The sequence below is a fragment of the Sminthopsis crassicaudata genome, chromosome 1 (genome assembly GCF_048593235.1).
Source record: "Sminthopsis crassicaudata isolate SCR6 chromosome 1, ASM4859323v1, whole genome shotgun sequence".
Classification (NCBI taxonomy): Eukaryota; Metazoa; Chordata; class Mammalia; order Dasyuromorphia; family Dasyuridae; genus Sminthopsis; species Sminthopsis crassicaudata.
The window spans coordinates 697,161,442-697,187,270 of NC_133617.1; the positions used below are offsets into that span (position 1 = coordinate 697,161,442).

The window sequence follows — 25,829 nt, forward strand, 5'->3', positions numbered from 1 at the left end:
CTCTAGAGAACCCTCCCAAACTTCCCACCCAAGTTCCAATCCAAACCTGCCCACTCCTTCCACGAAAGTCTGTGGAGTTCCTGTTCCATGGCAAATATCTCCCTATCCATCCTAGACTCTTCCTATCTATTCCCCCTCATTCAGATCTGATTCCTCTTTGGGAATTGTGCACCATGGGCTTCTCTCTAGTATTACCTAATTCTACTAACCCTGACACTGTTACAGGAGGGTCACTTTTCCTCCTTTACTGGGTATTATTTCATATTTTGGAAATCCATTCTACTAAAATTTTCCATCCATCACAATTATGGTAGCTACAACACACTGATTGCCAAGTCATTCTCCATCTTTTCTCAAGGAGTTCAGCATCTGGCTTGTTATCTTCCTCTCCTAACTCCTGGTTTTATACTAAGGGACCTTAGTATCTTAATATCAAACTACCTAACCTTCTGTCCTTTAAACCCATACCTATTTCTTCACTTCATCATAGTAAAACTTGCCATTACAAACAAATATTCCATTTTTCCAGGGAGAAACTCTGACATTCTCCTACTTGATTATAATCTCCTATCTGTCATTCCATTTCTCCTTACATCTTCCCTTTCTTACAATTGTTCTTTATTCTCATCAAGCCTTCCATTCCCTTCACCCCTCAGTACTTTCTCATTTTCTTCTTCCTACTTAATTTTCTTCTCTTCTCAACCTCAACCTGATTGCTGCTTCAACTCAACATCATCTTGGTTTTTAAATTTCTGACCCCTCTGTTTCTTAAAAAATTTTTTTTAAAGCAAACCTTAACCCTCATTTACTTCCACCATCTATTTCTTCTTTGCTCTCATTCATTATCTACTGAGTGAAGTTAGAGGAAGCCTTATAACTTTGTTGATTGAGTACTCCAACTGCTCAGTGGGTCCCCATAGCAGCAAGATAATCCTAATTCTTCCTCAATTTATTTCTAACCTTACTGCTATTCCAAAAGTTCTCTTCCCTTTTCCCCCTACTCTCTTAATTGAAAACCTTGTCTCTTTCCAGAAAAAAATCTAGAACATGCAAAATGAGCTCCCTTTACCCCTTTCTTTTTAATCTCAAAATCTCGACAGCTTTTCCCATGCTCTTCTCCCATCTCCTCAATCTCTATTAATAAAGAGGTGGCCCTTTGCCTCCTCAAGGCCAGTTCTTCTACAGATCACATCATCCCATTCCTACCAAGCTTCTCAAAGGATTGCTTTCTTAATTATCTCCAACCTTTCCATGTCAGTTGGTTCCTTCTCTACTGTATTCTTTACCTTCCCTATCCTTAAAAGACCATCAGTAGGCTTTACCATCTCCACATGGTTTTACCTCATATCTCTCCAACTCTTCTTAGTCCAACCTTTGAAAAATCTGTAAATTCTGCTTCTACTTTCTCTCTTCTTACTTCTTGATACTTTGCAGTTTGGCTTCCAATGTATCCACTCAATGGAAAATATTCTCTCCAAAGTTTGTAGTGGTCTTTTAATTGCCAAATCTGATAATCTTTCTTAACCTATTATATTTGACATTGCTGAAAACTCTCTCCTAGATACTTTTTCTTCCCTGGTGGTCATACTAATCTCTTCTAGTTCTTCTCTTCCTTCTAAATTTCCTTTGCTGGTTTATCATTCATCTCTGAGTGAATAGTGAATCTGTGAGATCACTGTGAATGATCTCCAAGGTGCCTCATCTCTTTGACCTTTATATATTCTCATGATAAATTCTCATGGATTTAATGATTATATTTATACAAATGATTCATGGACTTTATATATATATATATGTATATATGTATATACATACACACACATAAATATATCCAGTATCTTCCTTAAGTCCTGACTATTGAACTATTGGCTATTAGACATTTCAAACTAGATTCTAAGGATATATCAAATTCAACATGTTTAAAACTGAACTTATGTCTTTTCTCTTCAACCCTTCCTTCTCTTCAAACTTCCCCATATCTATTGAAGGTACCATCACCTTTCTCATGTCTCAGATTCATAATCTTGACATCTTCCTGGGCTTTTCAATTTCTTCCCCACATATCCAATGAGTTATCAAATAATTCTGTTTCCGTTTCCACAACATTTCTTACATCCAACCCTTTTTCTCCATTCAAATGGCTACTATCTTGGTTCAGGTTCTCATCCCTTCTCACTTGGATTTCAATGTCGTCCTAATAGCCCCTTTGCCTTAAGCTTCTCTGCACTCCAGACCATATCATATACAGTTACCAAAGTAATTTTCCTTAAGTGCTTCTCTGACCATTTGTCTCTTCAAGCCTCTAGTATAAAATTTAAATGCTAAATTTCTATTTATTTATGTTAATGGACCATATCTTTTTATGTGTACTTATCTCTCCAGTTGAAATGCAAACTACTTGTGAACAGCAATCATTATCTTTGCACTTTATCCTCAGGATCTAGAACAGTATTTGGCCCATAGAAAGCCCTTAATAAATATAGATAATTGTACTGGATGACAGGTTTTTTCCCTGGAATTCCCTATATCAGGGAAATATCAAGTCTAGACCAAAGCAAAACACAACCTTATAATTGCAGGGACTTGGATATTGATGAGATTATGAGGACCCCTCCCCTGTATATCTTAGAGATATCTTCTTAAAAAAAAAAACAAAAAAAATTTTTTTAGAGTTTAATGGAGGAAAGCCACCTTGAGATTATTTTAAGATATATAATTTACTTAGATGGAACTTCTCATTCTCTAACGATGTTAGATAATTTAACTGTTCCTGTTTTATTGCAAGACTTTAGTAAACATGGATTTTCTGTTTCATGTATAATCATGCATAATATGAAGGATGTAAACTTTTATGAGCAGAGGTTATCAGACTTATTTTGTATCCTACAGCATTAACAACATTGATAGGCAAGAAATATGTGGTTAGTGTTGTGATGAAGAAGTGATGAGAAAATCTACCTTCTTTCCTTGTTTGTAGAAGTGGGGAACTATAGATGTGGAACTCTGAATACATGATTAGGCTTGCTTGCTTGCTGGATATGTTTTTGTTGTTGTTGTTGTTGTTGTTGTTGTTGGTTTTTTTTTTTTTTTTTTTTTTTTTTTTTTTTTTACTGAACTGCTTTTTTTCCTCTTTTAAAAGATTCTGTGTTACAAAGGATGGATGGCTCACTGGGTTGGAGAAGGGAAAAGGATGTCTTTGGAAATGAAAGTGAGATAAGAAATAATAGATATTAATACAAATTACAAATTAAAGAAGTGTTGAAAAGTACAGACTACACAATAAACAATTTGAATGTGGGGTTGTCTAGGAACTCATATCATAATAATTAAAGTTTATATACCACTTTGAACAGCTAAACGGTGCAGAGGACAGAGGGCCAGGACCTAGGAAGAAATCTTCTTGGAGTTCAAATTTTAAGTTCTGACACTTACTAGCTATGTGACTAATGTAACTATGTGACCAATTTTTAAAATATGGCTTGTGATTATTCATGATTTTCATATTACTATATTATCATCATATGACAATGATGGAATCCAATAAATTAAAAATTAGTGTAGCAACATAGGGATAGGGAAGTAGATTTGGGATTTCATTGGTTAAGCCTCATTTTACCTCAGTTTCTGCAACTGTAAACTGATTTGGAGAAGAAAATGATAAAGCACTCCAGTATTTTTGCCAAGAAAACTCTAAATGGGGCCATGAAGAGTCAGACATGACTGAAAAATGACTCAAAAACACCACATAGCATCTTAAGGTTTATATGTTATTTCATTTGATTCTTACAATAAATCTATGAGATAGATGATCCCCTGAACCTCATTTTAAAGATGAGAAAATAGTGGCTAAGAGCAATTAAGTGTTTTGTCTACTAAGGATCCCAAAGTAAATCCCAAGGCAGAGTTTTTCACTATGGTCCTAACACGATATAGAGCACTTTATTCACTATAACTTAAGACAATTTCTGCTCTTCTTGAATTGTATTCCGATACTAATTTGTTTTTTTAATTGAATTAATCATTTAACAGTACATGTATATACAAGCACAAACCTCATGCATCCTTTCTTCTCATTTCTCAGAAAGTAACCACTGTCCTTTCTTGCTCTTCCATTTTGCTGAGGATTGCTTTCATTCACACATCTCCTGTTGCATCTTCTGCTCAAGCTTTCTAGGCTCTTTCTGTCTCCTTTTTCCCACTTCCTACACAGGACTAATTTTGAATTTAAATACTGTTTTCTTCTTGTCATTTGTGTTTTTTCCCCTCCCAATTAAGCCCTCACACTATAGAGAACATCTCTGTCCTTCTGTTCCAATGACATGTCTTGTAACTCCCTATTTTAAAAATATGGATTGTGACTATTCATGATTTTCATATTACTATATTATCATCATATGACAATGATGGAATCCAATAAATTAAAAATTAATGTAGCAACATAGGGATAGGGAAATATATCTGGGATTTCATTAATATGGGGAATTCCCAGAAGAGAAAATTTCTTCTGCAAATGCAGGTGGACATCTTCTTTGTACCACATAATCTTAAACTGGAACTGAGAGAGGTAAGTGATTTGTCCAGGCTCAGACAGATGGTATATGCGACAGGTAGGGCTTGAATCAACCCTGGTCTTCCTGGCTCTGAGGCTAACTTCTAGCCACAATGTTAGCCTCCCACACCCTTGTTTAAACAAAAAGCTAGAATTGTAAGGTCAACTTTTCATATCTTGCACTAATCAGGAAAGGGTGAACAAAATAAAGACACCTTATCCAAATCCTCATTTTAGCCAGTAGTTGAATATACTTCTGTAATCAACATTTCTATCAGATCTATTTAAAAAATCTGAATTTCAAATTCTTTAATTTCCCTTGTTCCTAAGTGAAATGACAAGTAGGTAGAAGAGGGAAAGCAAAGAAGCTTGAATCTACAAATTGGGAAGTCAACCCTTGAATTCTAATTGATGAAAAAACATGGTTTGAACCTTAACCATAAATTCCTCTGTCTCTCAACTAGGGTTACATGACCAAGGACTACAGGAGTGAGAAGTATGGCTTATTGCTAGCACACAAGGGACAAGCTTCTTGTGAGGGACATGAGGCAGTACAGCATTTTGGAAGGAGCACTTGCTTGTAATCAGAGAAAACAGATTCAAATGTTACTTAGTGCCTGTATGATTTTGGGAAAATCTCTTCTTTACCTCCTTAGGTCTTAGTTTCCTCATTATAAAATAATGGAGTGGCCCCAGATGTCCTCTAAGGTTCCTTCTGTCCCTAAATCTATCATCCTTTATAGTTACAGAACTCATTTAAAAGGCACTGGTGATGAAGGGATCATAGGAATAGGATCAAGGGAATAGGAAGTGAAATCCCCAAATGAAATAGGATTTCTTAGTGGCTCTGGGCTTTTTAAAATGTGTGGAGGTAGAACAGGGATTTCTTGCCACTTCAGAGTGATTACAATGGACTCTGGCTGTTTTCTTCCTCTTTTGCTCTGTATTTTTCAGATAAAGCCAGGGCAATGCCCACGAGGGCAAAAAAATGAGTGATGTAAAGTAGTGCTATTTTCCATACTGGTCTCTTTTTCTTGTCTGAGTGGTCTTTCACTTGCTGAAGCCAAGCATTTGCCAGCTCTGTTCTGTCCCTTTCTTCAGGAGGTCCCATGTCCAGATACTATATCAGCTCAAACTTTATTAAACTTTTTATTTTATTTAATAGAAAAAACCTTTGTCTCTCACTTGTTAATTTACCATTAATTCCTAATTTCACTGGATCATAGAAAAAAACTTAGAAGGCCCTTTCATCCAACTACCACATCTTATAGCTAAGTAGTTGATGCTCAGAAGTAATTTGCTGTGAGTCACATGGTAAGTGGGATTCACACCAAGTCAACTAATAAGCATTGATGAAGAACTTACTACTGTATATGCCAGACACTGTGCTATTGTAAATGCTGGGGAATCAATGCAATAATGAAACAGCTCTCTCTCTCAAAGAATTTAAATTTGTTTAGGGAAGATAAAATATAAAAAATAAATTTAAAATATATACAAAATAAAGTAATATATTCATGATAAATGTTTAAGGGAAATTAGCAGGAGGCAATTAGGGTGCTCAGTGATTAGTTAGAAAGGACTTTGTTCAAATCTGACCTCACATAGTTGCTAATGGTGGGATCCTGAGCAAGTTACTTAACTCTATTTGCCTAAATCCAGTGGAGAAGAAAATGGCTAACCACGAAAATACCTTTGTTAGAAAAGCCCATGGACAGAATTAGGATGCTATGGTCCAGAAGGCCACAAAAAGTTGGATTTGACTGAATCACCACAGCAATAAAAGCAGAGAGGGATTGGGGGCAGAGGAGAGGTTTTATGTAGAAAATAGTTCTTGAGCAGAGTTTGGAAAGAATGCAGGGAGATGGAGATGAGGAGGCAGTCCCTTCTAGGGAAGAAGAACAGTTAATGCAAAGATTCAGGTATAGAAGATGGATTATTGTGGGGAAGGTGGATTTGGCTGGATTTTAGAGTATGGGAAGAGGAGTCATATATATAATAACATTGAATAAGTAATTTGGCACTGGACTCTGAAAGCCTTTAAAAGCCAAACAAAGAGCTTATATATTTAGTTCCGGAGTTAATAGGGAGCATTCCAATTTATCTTGTAGGGAGGTCAAACAATTTGATCTTCTTTTTAAGAAAATCACTTGGTTAGTTATGGGATAGATTGGAGAGGGGAGGGACCAATTAGGAAGTAATTGTCTAAAGGAAAGATGATGAGTACCTGAACTAGGGTAGTACCAATATGAATACATAGAAGCAGATGGATGCTAGGTATGGGGTGGAAGTGGAAAAATAGCACAATTTAGCAACTGATTGGATGTGTCGTGTGAGGGAACATGAAGAGTTGCAAAGTAGAATTACTGGAAGTGTAGTGATTAATGATCGAAAGAGAGTAGTTTAATAGAGGGGTGGGTTTGGTGAGGAAAAATAATGAATTTGGTTTTGGACATGTGAAATTTGAGATTCTACTGGATATCCAGTTTGAACTATCCAACAGGCAACTAGAGATAAGCGATTGAAGCTTAGGAGGTGACTTGGGCTGGATATTTAGATTTAGGAATCAGATACACAGAAGTGATAATTAATCTCAAGTTACCAAGAATGAGAGACTAGAAGAAGGTCAGAGTCTTGGAGGACATCCACAGTTAGTGGGCAAGATATGAATGATGAATCAGGAAAGGAGACTTAGAAGTTCTGAGAGTAGTGTTACAAAGACTCAAGAGTGGAGAGAGTTACAGGGTTTTGATCAATCAGTCAAACAAGAATTGAGTTTTCTAACTCCAAATCTAATCTACTTTCTGTTGTATTGCACTGACTCCTAAAAATGATCCAAAGTTAAAAAACAAAAAACAAAAACATTCAAATAATTAAATAATTGCTTTTAAGTTAATTTCTAATCCTGTACATTTAGGATTTGCCTCTTTTATTAATAAACATGGGGTTAGACTGGTTGTTTCTTGCTGGGTCTCATAGGTCACTCTACTGTGTTGGAATAAGCTGGTCATTAGTTTCCTCACTGTTTCCTCTACATACTTACTCCTGTTACTATAACTTCCCTCAGGCTGTTTCCTGACCCTTATCTCTCTCCAAAGTCTAGCAATTTTAAATGGGCCATTTCAGGTCTTGTTCCTTTTATGACAGCTTTTCTATTAACTGCAGTCAATATTAGTGTCTTCCTTTTCTGATAAATCTTTAGAGTGAGCCCTTCTTATTTTGTTGTACAATGTATTTTGGCAATTGACTATATTTGATTTTTTCCTTTACTATATATTATCCCATTTTTTTTCTCCTTCAAGTATGGGAATCTAATCTCTCTAATAGTACTGAAAGCAAGAGTTTTCATCATCCTACTATACTTAGCGCAGTCTTGGGTGCATAGCTCCTTAAAAACTTAATGTAATGAACCAATTGAAGACATGGCTTGAACCATTAGTAATACAGATTACAATATATAAATTTGTCACTTATATAAATCAAAATTGAGAGATGTGTTATAATGCTACAGAAATTAAGACACTGGCAAGAAACTGAAAACTGAGTGGATGCCCATTAGTTGGAGAATGGCTGAATAAGTTATGGTATACAAATGTTATGGAACATTATTATTCTAAAAGAAATGACCAGCAGAAAGATTGCAGAGAGACCTGGAGAGACTTACATGAACGGATGTTCGTGTAAATGCGCTAAGTGAGCAGAACCAGGAGATCATTGTACATAGCAACAGCAAGATTATATGATGATCAATTCTGATGAGGTGGCTCATCCAACAATGAGATGATAGAGGCCACTTCCAGTGGTCTTATGATGAAGAGAGACATCTGCACCCAGAGAGAGGACTGTGGGAACTGAGTATGGATCACAACATAGTATTTTCACTCTTTTTGTTGTTGCTTGTTTTTTGTTTTCTTTCTCATTTTTTTCCCTTTTTGATCTGATTTTTGTGTAGCATGATAATTGTGAAAATATCTGTAGAAGAATTGCACATGTTTATCCAACATTGGATTACTTGCTGTCTAGGGGAGGGTTGGAGGAAGGGAGGGGAAAAATTTGGAACACAAGGTTTTGCAAGGGTGAATGTTGAAAATTATCTATGCATATTTTTTATAAGAACTTTCTATTTTCAAAACATATGCATGGATAATTTTTCAACATTGATCCTTGAAAAACCTTGTGTTCCAAATTTTTCCTCCCCCTTCCCCCACCTTCTCCCTAAGATGACTAATAATCCAATTTATATGCATATGTTTTGAAAATAAAAAGCTTTCATAATAAAAGAAAAAATTTAAGACACTGAAAGCAGTACCCAAAACATTTCTGAGCCCAGGGGATTGTTTGATTTATCTTTCTCCATTTAGGTTGAATAGAGTTCTTAGAAGGTTTTCATTCTGTCACTATCTAATAATTTATTCCCATTCTATTCCTATGATTCCTCCTATCCTTAATAAGGTACATTGGGTCAGTCTTTGAGAAATCAGTTTTCATTCTCTTATTTTTGTTGCTCTTCATTAGAAACCATAATGACACACCATTTCAAAGTAAAAAGTATTGTTCACATGACTATTTTTAATATTTAAGATGTAAATAAAGCTGCTGACAGAAGTAGCCATGATTTATGTGGGAATGTATTTGTGCTTTGCTTTCAAAAACCAAATATTTAAGTACAACTTTCTCTTCATTTCAAGATGAAAACTGTCAATAATAGTGAAAAGGAAAGGAAAAAAAGGAAAAGGGAACATAAAAATTTACTCCTCTTCTACGGACTTAACATTCTCAGTTTTTCCAACTGATCCTCATATAGCAGAGTCAAGATCTTCACCATTCTAACTGATCTCCCATGGGAACTTTTTAATTTACCAATGTCCTTCCGGAATTGTGATGAATAGAATGATATGATATGACCAAAGTAATGTACAATGCAACCAAATTCTTATTCCTGAAAGCTCTTCTCCTAATTTAGGCTCAACTTCATAGTTGAACCTCCTCTCCCCAATATAAATAATATCAAACCAGGAACAATGTGATAGCTAGACATCTTCAAAGGCTCTCATGTAGAAAAAGTATAAAACTTGCTCTGCCTGGCACCTTAAGAATAGAAATAGTAGCAGTTGGTAGATGGTACAAAGTGGTATATATAGGTGTCAGGAAAAAATTTTCTTTTGATAAGAGTTATCCAAGAATAGAATGGATGCCTTCAGAGGATGATGTATTTTAAGGCTGGATGAATGAATATTTTAGAATGGATACTTCTTTGAGGGTGGGGTGGGAATAGATGATCTCTAAAGTCCAAAAGTTGGAGAAACCAATGGGAAACTAGATTGGAACTGATCGTCATGAAGGAGAAATTGGTTAGGATGAAAATTATGGGAACCCTGGGGAAAAATGAACATTCCCTTCCTAGAGTTTGTGATAGAAGGATGGAAAGAGTGGTATATTCTGATACATATCTGAGATTTTGGGAGGGAAGATTTCAAAGTTTTCAGAGGAAATATAGGTAGGATCCCTTGGATGAAAATTTAATGAAGAGGAAAAGAGGAATTGTCTGAAAAGATCAATATGGACACACAGGAAATTTGTCAACAATTCAGGTTTTTAAAAATGTACAGAGGTTAAGGAGTAGCTAGGTGGCACAGTGGATAGAGCACCAGCCCTGAAGTCAGGAGGACCTGAGTTTAAATCTGGCCTCAGACATTTAATACTTCCTAGCTGTGTGATCTTGGGCAAGTCACTTAACCCCAATTGCTTCAGCAAAAAAAAAATGTACAGAGGCACATCTTGCTTTAGCAAGATCAGGAAATAAAAGATGAATAGAAGATCATGGTATCTGGGAAGCTGGAAAATTAATATTTGGAGTTATCACAGCTGAGAGTGAAATATACCAAAAGGATTGTTTTTAAGAAATGCTATGGGAAAGAGTAGGATTAAAGATGATTCAAAGACTACTACTTGGAGTAGATGGAACAATGACAACTGACAAGAGAGAAACATAAATTCTTCTTTAGCTCTTGATTTTTCTGAAACATTTTGAGAGGAGAAAGACATTTTACATTGGACATGACAGAACAAAATTGCCTAATGGGAGGTAGCTAGGTGATCCAATGGATAGAGCATGGGTTTGCAGTCAGAAAAATTTGAGTTCAAATTTGGTCTCAGACACATACTTATACAACCCTAAATGTGCGCGTGCACACACACACACACACACACACACACACACACACACATACACATATATATACACGCACACAAACATATACACAGATGTACATATATGTACACACACATATGCAATATGAATATGTATATAAACACAAATATTATATGTACTATATATTATTTATACATATACTCATATATATAACAATACTAATACAATTCTAAATATATATGTATTTTGGCATGTGTATTTGTATATATATTTTTTATTTTCAATTTTTTTTTAATGCAGGACTTAGTTTTGCTTGACTATGCGTGTTTGTAATAGGGATTTTATTTTTCCTGCTTTGTCAGTGTGGAAAGGGGGAGGAAGGAAAAAGAGAAGGTGTATGAAAATAAAATAAAATTTAATTTACAAAAGAAGTATTGATCATAATGAACTAGCACAGTTTCATAAAGAGTAAAACACACCAGACAAATTTCATTAAAAAAAATAAGATTACTGGGCACTTAGATCAGAGGACTGCTACAGATATAGTTTACCTAGATTTTTGCAGAGTTTCTGACACTATTTCTCAGGTTACTCTTGTGGAAAAGATAGGGGTCAAACAATAATATAGTATATTCCAACTGACTGAACTAGCTGATCCAAAGAGTTTGATGTCAGCTTGGAAGAGGATGTCTAGTGGAGTGTCCCAAGATACTGGACTAGGCCCAGTAAGGCTAGGTCTTACTGAATCATCTTTAATACTCCTCTTCTCCATAGTCTTTCTTAAAAACAATCCTTTTGGTACATTTCATTTTTCTCAGCTGTGATAATTCTAATCACTATTTTTTCCAGGTTTCTCAGATACTGATCTTCTATTCATCTTTTATTTTTGTTAGTGACCCTTAATGGTATGAATATCATGCTAATTACATTTGTAAGTGACTTAAAACTGGGAGAAATAGCTATCACATTGGAGTCAAAATCCTAAGAAATCTTGAAAGGCTAGAACATTAGGCTAAATTTGATAAAATAAAACTTGATAGGGATAAATGTAAAGTCTTACACTTGGATTTAAAAACTTGAATTCAAAAGTACAAAACAAGGGAAGTATGATTAGCTGTGGATTTGGAAAAGTTCTAGAGGTTTTGGTGGGCTGCAGCTTAGTCCATACATTGATGATCTGTGGAGTGCCTCATTGAGGACAAATCAGGGAAAGTGAAAGGCCTTCCATCTACATCACTTGGAGATCAGCTGAAGTGACATTTAATCTGGAGAAAGTAAGACTTAAAGAGAACATGGAAACTCTCATCAAGTAATCTAAATGACCATCATGTGGAAGTGGATTAGCTTTGTTGTGTTTGACGTAGTAGCCTGAACAAGGAGCAATGAGTGGAAGCTACAAAGAAACAAATTTAAATTTGATGTCTGGAAGAAGTTTTTAATGATTAGAGTTGCCTAAAGATATAATGGCTGCTTCCAGAGGTATTAGGGTCCTTCTCATTGGAGATCTTGAAGCAGAGGTTGGATAATCATATGTTAGGTATGTCATAGTGGAAATTCCTTTAAGACATGGACTTGGTCTAGATCAGAGTCCTTAACCCTCGGTTCTTTTTGTGCCATGCCCCTTTCAGAATCTGGCAAAACCTATGAATCTTTTCTCAGTATGTTTTTAAATAATTGAAAGAAATGCTAATATTCAGTTAAATAGTGGGGAAAATAAAAAAAATGTAATCTACATCCTAACCTAAGTTCCTGTATATCTTGAAATCCATTGATAGAACCTTGAGGTTCTTGGTGATCCCAAATTAAGAACTTTTGGTTTAAATGGCTGCTTAGTCCCCATCCAAGTCTAAAACTCTCAAAAGGTACCTTTTTCAACTCTGAGATTCTATGTTACTGGGTTCAGTTATTTATGGTATTGATCTCCTTTATTAGCATAGATAATTATAAAAATACTTATGTGGTCACTTTTCACTGACAAGAAATCTAGACATTTCTAATTTAGTATTTATTGTTAAGCATGGATCTCTGGCCTATCTCTCTCTCTCATCTACTTCTATATTTTCTAGGGCACTTAAGAGCATCATTAACAAAAACCACCTTTATTAGGATAATGAACTTTTATCAAATGAGAAAACACATGTAGAGGGCTTTATAAACCTTAAGGTTTAAGACAGTTTCTTAAAGTGTGGGTCATATAAATGTGGGGGTCATAAAATTATGATTTGTTATCAGTAAATATTTGATTTGTATATATTTGTATTTTTTATATCTATATATCTGGAGTCATGTAAAAATTTCTGGGGCAAAAAGAGATCACAACTGGAAAAAGATTAAGAAGCCCTGCCTGAAGGCACATATATTTATTATATAAATAAGAATAATTCAACTTCACCTAACTAGGTTCTAGGAAGCAAGAAAATAACTACTACAACAAATTCCACTTGTCCTTGCTTATGATACAAAAAGAAAGGAGAGTTTTTCATTTTACTGAGGCGAAAGGGTAAAGAAAAGAAAAAGTAGTTATATTATCAGTTAAAAAATCTTTTTCTCCTTACCCAGGACATAAATCTCGCTGTTGACTACGGCACTACTGAATCGGTATTTAGAGTACTTCATCGGTGCCCGCTCTCTCCATTGATCTTGGCCAGGGTCATACTGCAACAGTCGGTTGCTTAATCGATCAGGCTCATCATCAGGGAGATCCATCTGTATGAAATATGACAGCTATATAACAACATACCATTTAGAGATGGATGTGAGTACATGAATGCAATTAATCAAACTGGACAGCCAAGTAGATAAATAGCATCAACTGAAGTGACTCAGATTCACTAAAATTCACCAATTTTCCATGACTTGTGGTTATAAGTGCATTGTCGAGATCAGATGAATTTATATCTTAGTCCAGTGGGGCTGAAGTGCTGGGTTAAAACAAACAAGCTGTGATTATAGCACTGTCACAACATAGCTCCCCCCGCCTTTTTCTATTATGAAGCAGCAACTGAGTCTTAAAAATGAAGTCAAACTATGTTAGCCAATTTTTTTTTAGAACATATCTATTTTGTTAAAGTATATAGTAGTGTTCTTGAAGAAGGGGTATGAAAGACTAAGCCTCCATTTTGTGAAACATTTCTTCTTTATATAAAGAATCTATTTAAGTAAAACTGATCGAGTCACAACAATACTTTGTTTTAATCATTTGCTAAACATTTTCAGACTATAATTTCTTATAAGTGGAATTTGTTAAAGAAAAGTACTTTATATTCTTTCAGACTAAAATCTTACATCTTGGCTCTATTAGTTTGTACATTTATTATATATATATATTTACTATTAAGCTTTTTATTATTAATAACTTACCTCCTCTGCCAGCTATAATTTTAATAAGTAATTTAAAATTTTATACACAGGATTAATAGGTAGGTTGCATAAGATAGTGTTAATTACAATTTAAGTTAAATAAAGACATGAAATGAATAACTGAGGTAAAAACCTAGTAAGAACAAATTAAAATAAGACTATACAACACTATTTCCAGATTCTATCAAATAGGCCCCTTATTTCAAGCAACATTAAATAAAATTTAATTCCCATAAGAAAATAATTTGTTCCAGCATTTATAAAGTACTTTTCATATATTTGTTTCATTTGAACCTCAGGGCAACCCTGTGAGGAATATACTTTCTTTACTTTACAAATATGGAAAATGAGGTTAATGAGAAGTTAAGTGACTTGCGCAGCATCACAACTATCTGAAGCAGGATGTGGATTCAAGTTTTCTTGACTCTAGGACATTACACTAGCTAGCTGCCCAAGATTTTGCCTCTGTTCTAGGCAACATGTGAAGAGGCTGAAAGTACAGAAATGAAGAATGTTTAAAATACCTCCATCAAAGTGGAAATCTTCAACATAAAGAAGATCCAACTCACTTCCAGTTGATCAATGATGGACAGGGGTAGCTACACCCAGAGAAGAAACACTGGGAGGGGAATGAAAATTGTTAGCACTAATATCTGTCTGCCTAGGTTGCATGTACCTTCGGATTCTAATGTTTATTGTGCAACAAGAAAATGATATTCGCACACATGTATTGTACCTAGACTATATTGTAACACATGTAAAATGTATGGTATTGCCTGTCGTCGGGGGGAGGGAATAGAGGGAGGAGGGGTAATTTGGAAAAATGAATACAAGGGATAATATTATAAAATATATATATATATATATATATATATATATATATAATAAAAAAAAAGAAAAAAAAATAAAATACCTCCATCAAATAGTAATAACAGACAGATATTCCAAGATTGTTTTTCTTGGGAATGACAGAATAGAGAAAAATATTAAGTATCCTGAAAAAAGTAATAAAGTCACTGATGATGAGTATACATTAATAAATTGATATTTTGGCACATTAGGTTGTAGAGACATTGTATACAGTAAAAAGAGTTATACATCCATGGAAAGAAATTGTCCTTTTCTGTTTTACATTACAGTGCCATGAGCTCTGTAGACTTTGAATAAGTAGGGAGTTGAGAGTTTTTGAGTTTTTTTTTGTTTTTTTTTTTTGACACAGGCCTCATCAAGGAATTGGAGCACATTTTAGTGACTTTAGGCATCTAGACTTTTCAATTCTAGAGTTACATTTGAAATTTAAAGGATAAAGGGAGGTACAAAGTTGTTAGGCTCCCCAGTTTAAGTTAATGATGTTATAAAAAGATCATAAAGGCATGGGGAAATGGACTATAATCTGTCATCCAATATCATATAGAGTAAAGAATATTTGTATTCAGTAATAAGCATGTTAGTTGTTATAGAAGTCAACAAGAGAATATAGGGAAAGATTAAGTGTTGAATAAATATTGAACAATGACAGAAACTGTTTCTTTTGTGGCTAGCTAATGATACAGATTTATATAAATTTTATAAGAAAGAGAAACAGAGTCTCTATTAGCATTCTGAATGGCATGGGTTTTGATCCATGGATCAAGAATCAGTGAAAAATGGATTAGATGTCTAAATAAGTTATAATCTTTCATATACACCTACTTTCATCAAGGACCACACATAGCTATCTATCTACTTGGATAGGTATTTCTAAAGAGGTTACATTTAAGCTCCATTATACTTTACAGACTTAGCAGAGCATTCAATCTAAGAGTTTCTCAACCAAATTTTACTTTGCTTGTATGTAGACAATGGATGTGTTCTAGGAAAACTGCCTGCAAATTTAATTTTTTAAAACTGAATATCTAAAATACTCTAAATGGAAATTATTTTATAAAATAACATTGTGGCAATTCTTTGATAAAGTGTCCTTTTGTGAAGTGAATAATCACCTCCAAATTGTGTAAATCTAGTTTTTGAGAAATCATTCAATTTACTTAAAGTGAAAGATATTTTAAAATCTCTTTTGAAATACTATGGAACTTTGTGGGGTGGTAGTGAAGTAAAAATTAGGGACCTAATTAAATAATAAAAGATTGTTGCATAATAGAGCCCTACATTTCTACTTTTTAAAATCAAAGGTTCGAAGTAAACCAATATGTTAAATTTATTCTTATTCTAAATTTCCTTCTTTATTTAAGCATTTGATCTCTTTTTAAAGCAAAAGAATAGCTCCTGAATTGTTTTTCTGAGGCTTTGTGAGGGAAATCTTGATATGTAAATGCTGTTTTAGGTCCATGATTAGTTTATAATTTTAATTATAATCAATTTGAGAAGCTTTAGCAATGAGTCACCATGAAGACTTTGTTATTGTTCAGTTGTTTTTCAGTTGTGTGTTTCTTAGCAAAGATACTGGAGTGGTTGGTCATTTCCTTCTACAATTCATTTTGCATATGAGGAAACTGAGGCAAACAAGGTTAAGCAATTTGCTCAGGGTCATAACTAGTGAAAGTCTAAGGTCAGATTTGAACTCAGGAAGATGTCTTCCTGATTCCTAACCTGGTGCTCTGGGCACTATGGTGCCACCTAGCCATCCCATGAAGACTATAAATTTTTCAATTCAGAAAATACTTTTAAAATGTGGTAAGATTAAGATTTCATCATTCACAATGGTTATTCTGTTAAGTGGTCAAATTGAATTTTCTGAGTAAGTCAATATAAAAGGTTATTCAAGCCTATTAAGGAACAAAATATCAAGACAGAAAGAAAATATCTTTATTGCTTGTCATACATGTCTCCATTAAATCTGAACCAGCAGGTTAGAAAATTTGATTTTTAACAAATCTTTCCCACAGCCTTACTTTTGAGATTAGGTATGGTTACCATTAAGCTCTTGTTGATATGCAACTATATTATCTAGGAAAGGATGTTATTTTCATAGTAATCTTTCCCACCACACTTCCAGTGGGAAAAAAAAGAGAGAAAGGTGTGAAGTTTACAACACTGCCTATAGAAGAAAACCTTGGGTGCTGGAATAGTCAAGGAGAGAGGCAGAATGGAAAGGTGAAAAAAGCATAGAATTGGGAGTTCTGGTCCCAACTTGCCTCTAAAGCCAATTGTCTGTAGGTAAGTCACTTCATCTAGTATATCATTCAAAAAGGACAAGTTGGAGAAAGACATCGAATAGATTATATTAGGAAGAGATACTCATGTGAAGAAACTCAGGGTGGCAGAGACCATTGGGTGAAGATCAATGAAGTCAGACACATAAAAGATGAAGAGTTATGGAGAAAGATTACAAGCCTGGCACAGAGATACAATATAAGAGAAGATATGGAATCTGTGGGAGCTCTCTTTCTGCCAGATCAACTAATAATTTCCTGACTTTCATACTTCCTTCAAAAGACAGAGGAAGCAATAAGGGGAAAGACCATTCTGAGTATCATCACAAAGGAAAAATTGGCTGTTGGAGTGAAAATGTTGGGGAGAGTGAGAAGAAGTAATTACTCCATCTTTGAATTTTTCATAGAGAATAAGAGTAGGTAACTGGATGCAATTTGACATTCAACCAAGATTTTGGGAGAGCAGGATTCAAATCTTTTAGAAAAATAATATGTAGAATTCCATGAACAAAATTTCTACAGAAGTTAGTCAAGATGGGATGGGAATATCTCAAGAATGAAATTGTAAAGACAAAAAAGAGACTCAATTTCAGTGGGGAGGAATAAGTAGATTGATTTAAATATACTGATATTGATGCTAGAGAACTCCTTGATTAATTTTGCATATACATGTCATATATATGTACATATATATACATTCTTATGCATATACATATACATGTTTGTATATTTGTATACACACACACAAACACACGATGGCAGTCACCAAAGGCAATTAATAGAAGAAGAATGTAAAGCACGGTCCTGCCTAGTCTTATAAAAATACCAGGAGCACTAGTTTAGAATGAACTAAGGCTGATTAGGAAAGCTAAGGATGACAAAACCCCAAAATTTTTAAAGGCATATTGTAAATCAAAGAATGATTAAGACCACTGCTCAGGGTGGATGGGATGATTATAATAGATTGCAAAGAAAAAACAAAAATGTTTAAATCATCATTTTATTTTCTTTGCCAAGGAAAATTATTTTTGGATTGGAAATAGTAGAACAAAAATGGTTAATAGGGAGTTGTTATCCTAGATAAGTACACAGAAAAGAAGAGGATCTAGTTCTTGATAAGTTCAAATCCCTCAGATGTATTCTAGATTATAAAAAGAATAGTTAGATGAGATTGCTGAGATACTTTTAGAGATTCTTGAAAGATCATGATGAATAGGAGAGGTATTAGACAACTGGAGAAAAGCAGGATATATGATTATTATTATTATTTTTAAAAGCAGAGGGGTAGTGGTGTAAAGAATTTTACTTTGTTTCCTGGGAAAATGCTATAACAGATCATTAAAGAGATGATCAGTAAACATCTAGAAAAGGAAGTAGTGACTCTAATGAATCAGGATAATCTCATCAAGAACAGGTGACAACAAATTAAATCATATTCTTTTTTCAACAAGATTTTGTTGTTGTTTAGTCATTTCAGTGTTGTCTAACTCTCCATGACTCCATTTGAATTTTTCTTGGCAAAGATACTGGAGGGGTTTGCCATTTCCTTTTCCAGCTCATTTTGCAAATGAGGAAAGTGAGGCAAATATAGTAAAGTGACTTGCCTGAGGTAACACATGTTGGAAGTATCTGAGGCTGGATTTGAACTAAGGCTGAATATTTTAGGGAAAAGAGTCTTTATGACTCTAGGCCTGGTACTTTCTCCACTCTGCCTCCTTGCCTAGGATCACACAGCTACTAAGTGTCTGAACCCAGATTTGAACTCAGAAAGAGGAGCCTCAGTCTAGACTATAAAATGAGGGGGATGTGGTAGTTACAGTTTACTTCGATTTTAGAAAAGCATTTAACAATGTTTACCAAACTATTCCTGTCAAAAAGATGGAGAGATGAAAGCTGGTGGATTTTAAACTGAATGACCAGCCAGATCCTAATTAGAGTTTAATAATTTGGTGTTAACTTGGACGTCATCAATACTTTAATATCAACTTGGAAGAAGATCTGTAGTGGGGTTGTCTAGGGAGCAGCACTTGGTTTTATGCTGTTTGACTCAGATAAAAGCAGAGAGATAACATGCCTCTCAAATTTGTAGATGAACTGGTTAATAGAGTTAGGATTCCAAAAGATCTTGATAAGCTGGAGCATTTGACAGATTCTAATAAGATATAATTGAATATAAAATCTTACACAAGCATTTGAAAAATAAGCACTAGCACATATTGAGGGAGGGATGGTGAGATAACATTTCTTATGAAAAAGATCAGGGTTTTTTAGTAGACTATAAGCTCAATATGAATCAATAGGGTGATATAGGAGCCCCCTCACCCCCCCTTCAAAAAAAAAAGCAAAATCCAGGACTGGGTAGGTGTTTCTGTGCTCTGGTATGGTTAGATCACATTTAGAGTACTGTATGTAGTCTGGGTACTCTGTTTTTGGAGCCATTTCAGTAAGGTAAGAAATAACTGGAATTGTGAAGGGCTTTGAAATCCTGCCAAATGATCATCACTTGAAGGAATGATGATGTGTATCTTATGATATTTATCTTGGAGAAAGAAAACTTGAAGAGAGACATGATGGCTGTAGAAATATTTGAAGAGTTTTCACATCAAAGAAGTATTGTTTTGATCTGATCTGAACCAAAAATAGCAAAACTATAAATAAAATGTATATTGAGGCAAAGAGACAAATTTTAGTACAAAAATTTTTGTAATGATTAGAGAATGGGTTCCTTTGGAGAGATTGATTACCCCTCAATGGAGGTCTTCAACATGTTGGAAAGATCTGAATCCAAATCTTACTTCAAATTATGTAGCCTCATTTAACATCCCTAATCTTCAATTACGTCATCTGTAAAATAGGATATTAATACTTTCCCTCCCAAATTAATAGGATTATTGTGAAGGTTAAATGAGATAATATATGTAGAAGTGTATTATGACTATGAAGCATGTGAGTTGTTGTTATCTAATCTATCTCCCCTTGTTTTTAAATATAAGGACACCAATCTTGAAAGGTTCAGTGATTTGTCCAAGGTGATGCAATTTGCATCAGAGCTGATCCTAACATACAGTTCTACCTGGTTCAATGCCCCTTATTGCAAATATCTTTGATAAGGAGTAAAAATAGTAAGGCAACTGGAAAAAATGCTTAAATATTAAGTGAATTCATATCTATGTTGAATTCACTTTAAAATTTAATTAGTCTTCTAAATTCCTATGGAAGCTTTACACTTAACATTCTAAAACAGGGAAAGTTTTTTGTTTTTATGTTTTTTTTTTTTTTTAACTTAGTGAAGCCACAATGTTTTAGTTTTCAACGAATATGTCAGCATTCTAAACTGAGAAGCCAGCTTGCATGCAAACATGCTGATTAGGTACAGAAGAAATTTCTTAACCTGTGGGGTCCATCCTCCAATCACGTAAAGTTTATTATTCACTGTTACCACAGCATGGCATGCTAGTTGTAATGGAAGAGGGGCCACCCTTTTCCAATTGTCATGTTCCACTGAATACTTATCCACACAGTTTGTAACAAGATACCGGTTTTTCAATTTCATTTGTCCTCCTATGACATAAAGATCATTATAGACACTGCCTAGGGCATAGAGCTCCCGAAACTCAGTGGCACATAATTTTTCCCAAAATTTGTTTCCCCGATTGTGGTACCTGTAAGTGAATGGATAGAAAGTTCAAGATTAGAGATGATATTGTTTTCTAGAGGCTAAAATATCTTGCCCTTGAAAACTATTTGAGTTTTTCCAAATTATAATGTGATATAGTTCTTCACACTGAAGGCAAAAAAGAACTTTGTTTTTAAGACTGACAAACTTTTTTAAAGAGACTGATGCAGAGAATGGAATGTATGTAAAAAATGTGATAATTTCTATCTGAACAATGCTAACATAAAAGTAAAATTGTTGTCCTTAGCAAAGAGCATAAGTGATTAATAAATGTCTGAAAAACTTACAAGAGAAGACAAGCTGAGAGAGAAAAAGCAAGAAGTTGGGACATATCAATTATTAAATATCAGCCTTGTTTTCCCAGTTTTTTGTAGAAAACAATGATAAGAAATTTTGATCTATCAAGGTTAGAAAATGGGCAAAGATCTCAACAATTCATTTACAAAACTCAACAAGAGGCACTCTGGGATATCTGTTTCCTAAAATCAAAGCCTATCAAAAAAAGCTAGAGATTTAGATAGAGAATAAGTCCTGTTTCCAAGCAATTATTTACATAAAAACCACAATTCAAAACTTTTTTAAAGAAAACAAAAGGTATAGAGCTTTTCTACATACCCACCACCCATTATAACTTTACTTCTTTAGCACTTTTCCCCCCCATGATCCAGAATGGAAATTGCAATAATTAGAGAGGAATACAGAGACTCTCTCAAATAGATGGTTGGACACTTATGACTACTCGTGCCTTAAGGGTGCCAGCCTTAGAGGTATCATGGAGGAGCTTTACTGAATGTCATGTCAAAACAGAGGTTGATTTTGCCCTATTTCTCCCAATCTTTCTCAATAAGTAACTTGCAAAGATGAGTGTGGGTGATGCTTGACTATAAAACAAATAAATACTGAATCTATATTTTTACCCTTGGCAAAACAAAACAAAACAGTGTGTCTGACTGACTCAGTAATAACACTGGGTAGAATGATGGATTTACAGAAGACCTGGTCACTTACTAGCTATGTGATCATGGGCAAATCAGTCAACCTCTCTGAGCCTCAGCTTCCTCAATCATAAAATGACTTATGACTTCCTCAGTCATAAAACCTATCTCACAGGGATATTATGAAATCCAAATGAGCTAATGTAGGTAAAACCTTTGCTAACCTTATAAAGCCTGTATAAATGCTATTATTGTTATCACTAATTATTATTCTGTTAGCTTTTTTGTGTTTTGTTTCTTAACATGTGAAGTAGAGATTGTTATATCTTTCCTGCCTGGCCTAATTCATATAGACCAATTAAAAGGGATAATAGTTGCAAAAGCTTTAAAACACTTTGGAAACATAAAGAATGCTTATAAACATCCAGCTGAAGACCTCTGTGAGTAATACTAAAAAGAAGGATATGGAATGCTAAGCTTGGCTGTATGAGGAGGATATTGTGCCATTGAAAGGCAGGACAAAGAGGGAAAGAAAGAGGAGGAGGAGAAATATGAAACAGAGACACAGGCATAGAGTAGAGAGAGAGGGGAGTGACAGAGAGAGAGAAGAGGGAGAGACAAGAAAGAGGGGGGAGGTAACGAGAGGGGAGAGAGAGGGAAGAGATAGAAAGAGACACAGAGAGATAGAGAGACAAACAGGCAGAGAGACAGAGAAAGAAACAGACAGATAGAGAGGGGAGAGGAAGGGGAGAGATAGAGAAGACAGAGAGAGAGACAAAGAGAGAGGAGAAAAGGAGAGAGTGATAGATGGGGGGAAGGAAGGAGAGGGGAAAGGAGGGTAAGAGATGAAAGAGACACACAGAGAAAGCTACAAAGAGATAGAGAGGAGTTAAGGAAGGAGAAAGAAAGGAGAAGGAGAGGAGAGATAGAGACAGAGAAAGATAGAGGAGGAGAGAGAGACAGAAAGGGAAGGAAGTAAAGAAAGGAGAGAAAGAGGGGAAAGACAGAGAGAGGAGAGAGGTGAGAGGGAGACAGAGAGAGAGAGAGAAAGAGAGAGAGAGAGAGAGAGAGAGAGAGAGAGAGAGAGAGAGAGAGAGAGAGAGAGAGAGAGAGAGAGAGAGAGAGAGACAAGGGGGGATAAAAAAGAAAGAGAAGGAAGAGGAAAGGAAGAGAGAAAGAGACACAGAGAGAAATAGAAAGACATAAAGAGAGACACACAGAGAGACAGAGAGAGGGAAGGAAGGAGAAGAGGAAAGAAATAGAGAGGGACAAAGAGAAAGAAATGGGGGAAGGAAGGAGAGGGGAGAGGGAAGGAAGAGAGAAGGGAGAGATAAAGAGAGACGGAAAGAGATAGAGACATATACACAGAGATGGGGAAGAAAGGGGAGAGAGACAGATGAGAGAGAGAGAGAGAGAGAGAGAGAGAGAGAGAGAGAGAGAGAGAGAGAGAGAGAGAGAGAGAGAGAGAGACATAGAGACACACACACACACACAGAGAGAGATGGAAAGAGAGAGAGAGATAAATGCCTAAGCTTATGGTAACTGTGCTTCAAAGTAGGTCATCTTCTAATTCTCCTTTTAGTTCTTCCCATCTCTTCTCTCTTCTCTCTCTATCTCTGTCTCTCTTTTTCTCTTTCTGTCTCTATTTCTCTCTGTCTCTGACTCTTTCTGTGTGTCTATCTCATAGAGTGTTTATGTTTCATCACTCTAAATGATTTTAAGTTCTGTGCCAGGCAGATCTCAGTAAATATGTATGTCATTCTTCATCTGACTGACACGTCAACCTCTTGGCTGGAAAATGTTATTTTGGTCTTTGCCATTCTTTTAAGTTCAGATTTAAAAAATTAATATCAAAGAAACAAAGAACTACCAACCAAAGATGCAAAATGAAAATTGGCTAGCATGGTAAGCTAGGATAAAAGTGAAGCTGTGCTTTCTGGCCAATGAAGCTTACATTAAGCAATGCTGCTCTCTCCACAAAGTACTACACCATTGCTTGCTTGAGGTGTGGAGGGGATTCTGGGTTCTCAAACCCTATGCCAGAATCACAGCCTAAAATCTGGAAAAAAGGCTTCAATGACTTTCATGTGAATAAACTGTGAGCTGAAGGCAGTCTAACTTAGTTCAGAGGGTATCACTACCATGTAATGATGAAATTATTGGCTACAGCTGAAGTCACTGGTAACTGACACAGAGAAATTACTATCTGCATTGTTGGCAGTAGTTTTTTCTTTTCATGAGTATAAAAGACTATACTAAATAATAATAATAGCTAACACTATGTTCCAGGCACAATGCTAAGCACTTTCATATAATAGTAGCCAATATTTTATTTACTGCTTACTATGTACTGGGCACTCTTGTAAGTACTTTCCAATTATTATGTCCTTTGATCCATAAACAGCTCTGGAAGGCAAATGCTCTTATTAGCTCCATTTTATAGATGAGGGAACTGAAGTATACAGATACTAATAATTTGCCCAGGATCTCACAACTAGGAAGTATCAGAAGCTAGATTTGAATTCAGGTCTTTCTAGCTGCCCTTAGAAACAATTAGTTTTAGTTAAAAAGGCAAATCAAATTTATAAAAGACTAATGTTATGGGTTAAATCTTATGGAAGCATATGCCTGGAAGCTAAGAAATCTATGAACCACATTTTGATTATGTCCAACGTGACTTATTTTAAGAAATGATGATTTCAACAAATCTGCAAATTGTAAGGATTTCACCTTCAGGTACACACCGATAGATCTCTACATTCTTGTTCTTTTGTCTAGATAATTTAGAGGCACTGGCTTCACCTGCCACGACGATGTCGTTGTTTTCCATAACGACCCCAGTACATACAGTTCCCAAGCCTTCTCCATATTTTGGGGAGGAGATGAAGTAAGTCTTCTGTGTAGTAGGGGCATAGCAAAAACTGGCATCTCCATAGTTGCCGTGCCTCGATCTGATCCCTGTGGAATTGTTGCCGATACAAAGCAGAAGACTGGTGGTCTCCATTCCATATCGGAGATTTAGGCATTGCTGTTTGGATTTCTTGATGGCATCTAAGGCACCCTGAATGAGATCAATGCAATCCGAGTTACAAAGAAGCACCGTGTTCCTTTTCAATGCTTCTCTTAAAAAAGAAGGATTCACAAGTCCCAGTCTGACTTCTTTCAAAAGTTCAACAAGGGACTGTAGGCGCAATTCTCGGTTATGGTTTACCCATCTCAAAACCAAGTCTAGAATGCTTTCCTCTCTGGAAATATTGAGATCATCTGATTTAATAAGCCCCATCAATTGATCCACATCAATTTCTAAAATTTCTTCATGTAGGCTTGCCTCGGCAAAGTGCTGATACAAATATTTCTTGGCTTGATCAGACAAATCTTCTGCCCCGATGTGTTTGGCGAAATAATAGATTCCTACACAATTGGAGGCATCCATGTGGTCCATCATATATTTCTGGCACATGCTGAAGACTTCATCCATTTGCATAAAGTAAGCAGCAACAGCTACAGTCTGTACATTGGCATTATTGAGGTCCAAGTCCACATTGTACATATAGTTTAATATTATAGATACACTCTCTGCTGTGATATCATAGAGTATGACTTCCCTCTGAGCACATTCAAGCAAACCACAGGTGAACATGGCTTTGAAGTAGGGACTAAAGGCAGCCAAAATCAGACGATGGCAGGGAAATTTCTCCCCTTCTGCGATAAGCACTACATCTATCATTTCTGCTAATTCTTTCATGCTCTTAATTTTGTTCAGTAAGGTCAAGCTATGTTGCTGTTTTTCCTTTCCCACAATCTTGCTCTCCATGATACATGCCATACTTCTAAGGATTCTTCTTTGAATTCAGTTTGATTTCTGAGGGGCTATTTGCATGCTTAATTGCTCACAAAGCAGCAGAGGTGCCACAAAGAATTCCTAGAGAGAAGAAAAAGCACAATTTTCTTATAAGAAAAATATCTTTCATAACTGAATTAATACCAAATCTAGTTATCATAAAAC

The 25,829-nt window shown here is 35.3% G+C and overlaps 1 protein-coding gene across 1 annotated transcript in view; it reads right to left on the reverse strand.

Annotated features, from left to right (window-relative positions):
- Positions 1-25,829, reverse strand: part of KBTBD12 (kelch repeat and BTB domain containing 12) — an 85,844-nt gene that overhangs the window by 44,610 nt on the left and 15,405 nt on the right. Inside the window, exons 2-4 of the mRNA XM_074283760.1 lie at positions 24,568-25,745; positions 20,604-20,874; positions 13,256-13,406 (exon numbers count right to left, since the gene is read on the reverse strand). Coding sequence (XP_074139861.1) covers positions 13,256-13,406; positions 20,604-20,874; positions 24,568-25,649 — 1,504 coding nt within the window. The 5' untranslated portion in view covers positions 25,650-25,745. The remainder of the gene's footprint in view (positions 1-13,255; positions 13,407-20,603; positions 20,875-24,567; positions 25,746-25,829) is intronic.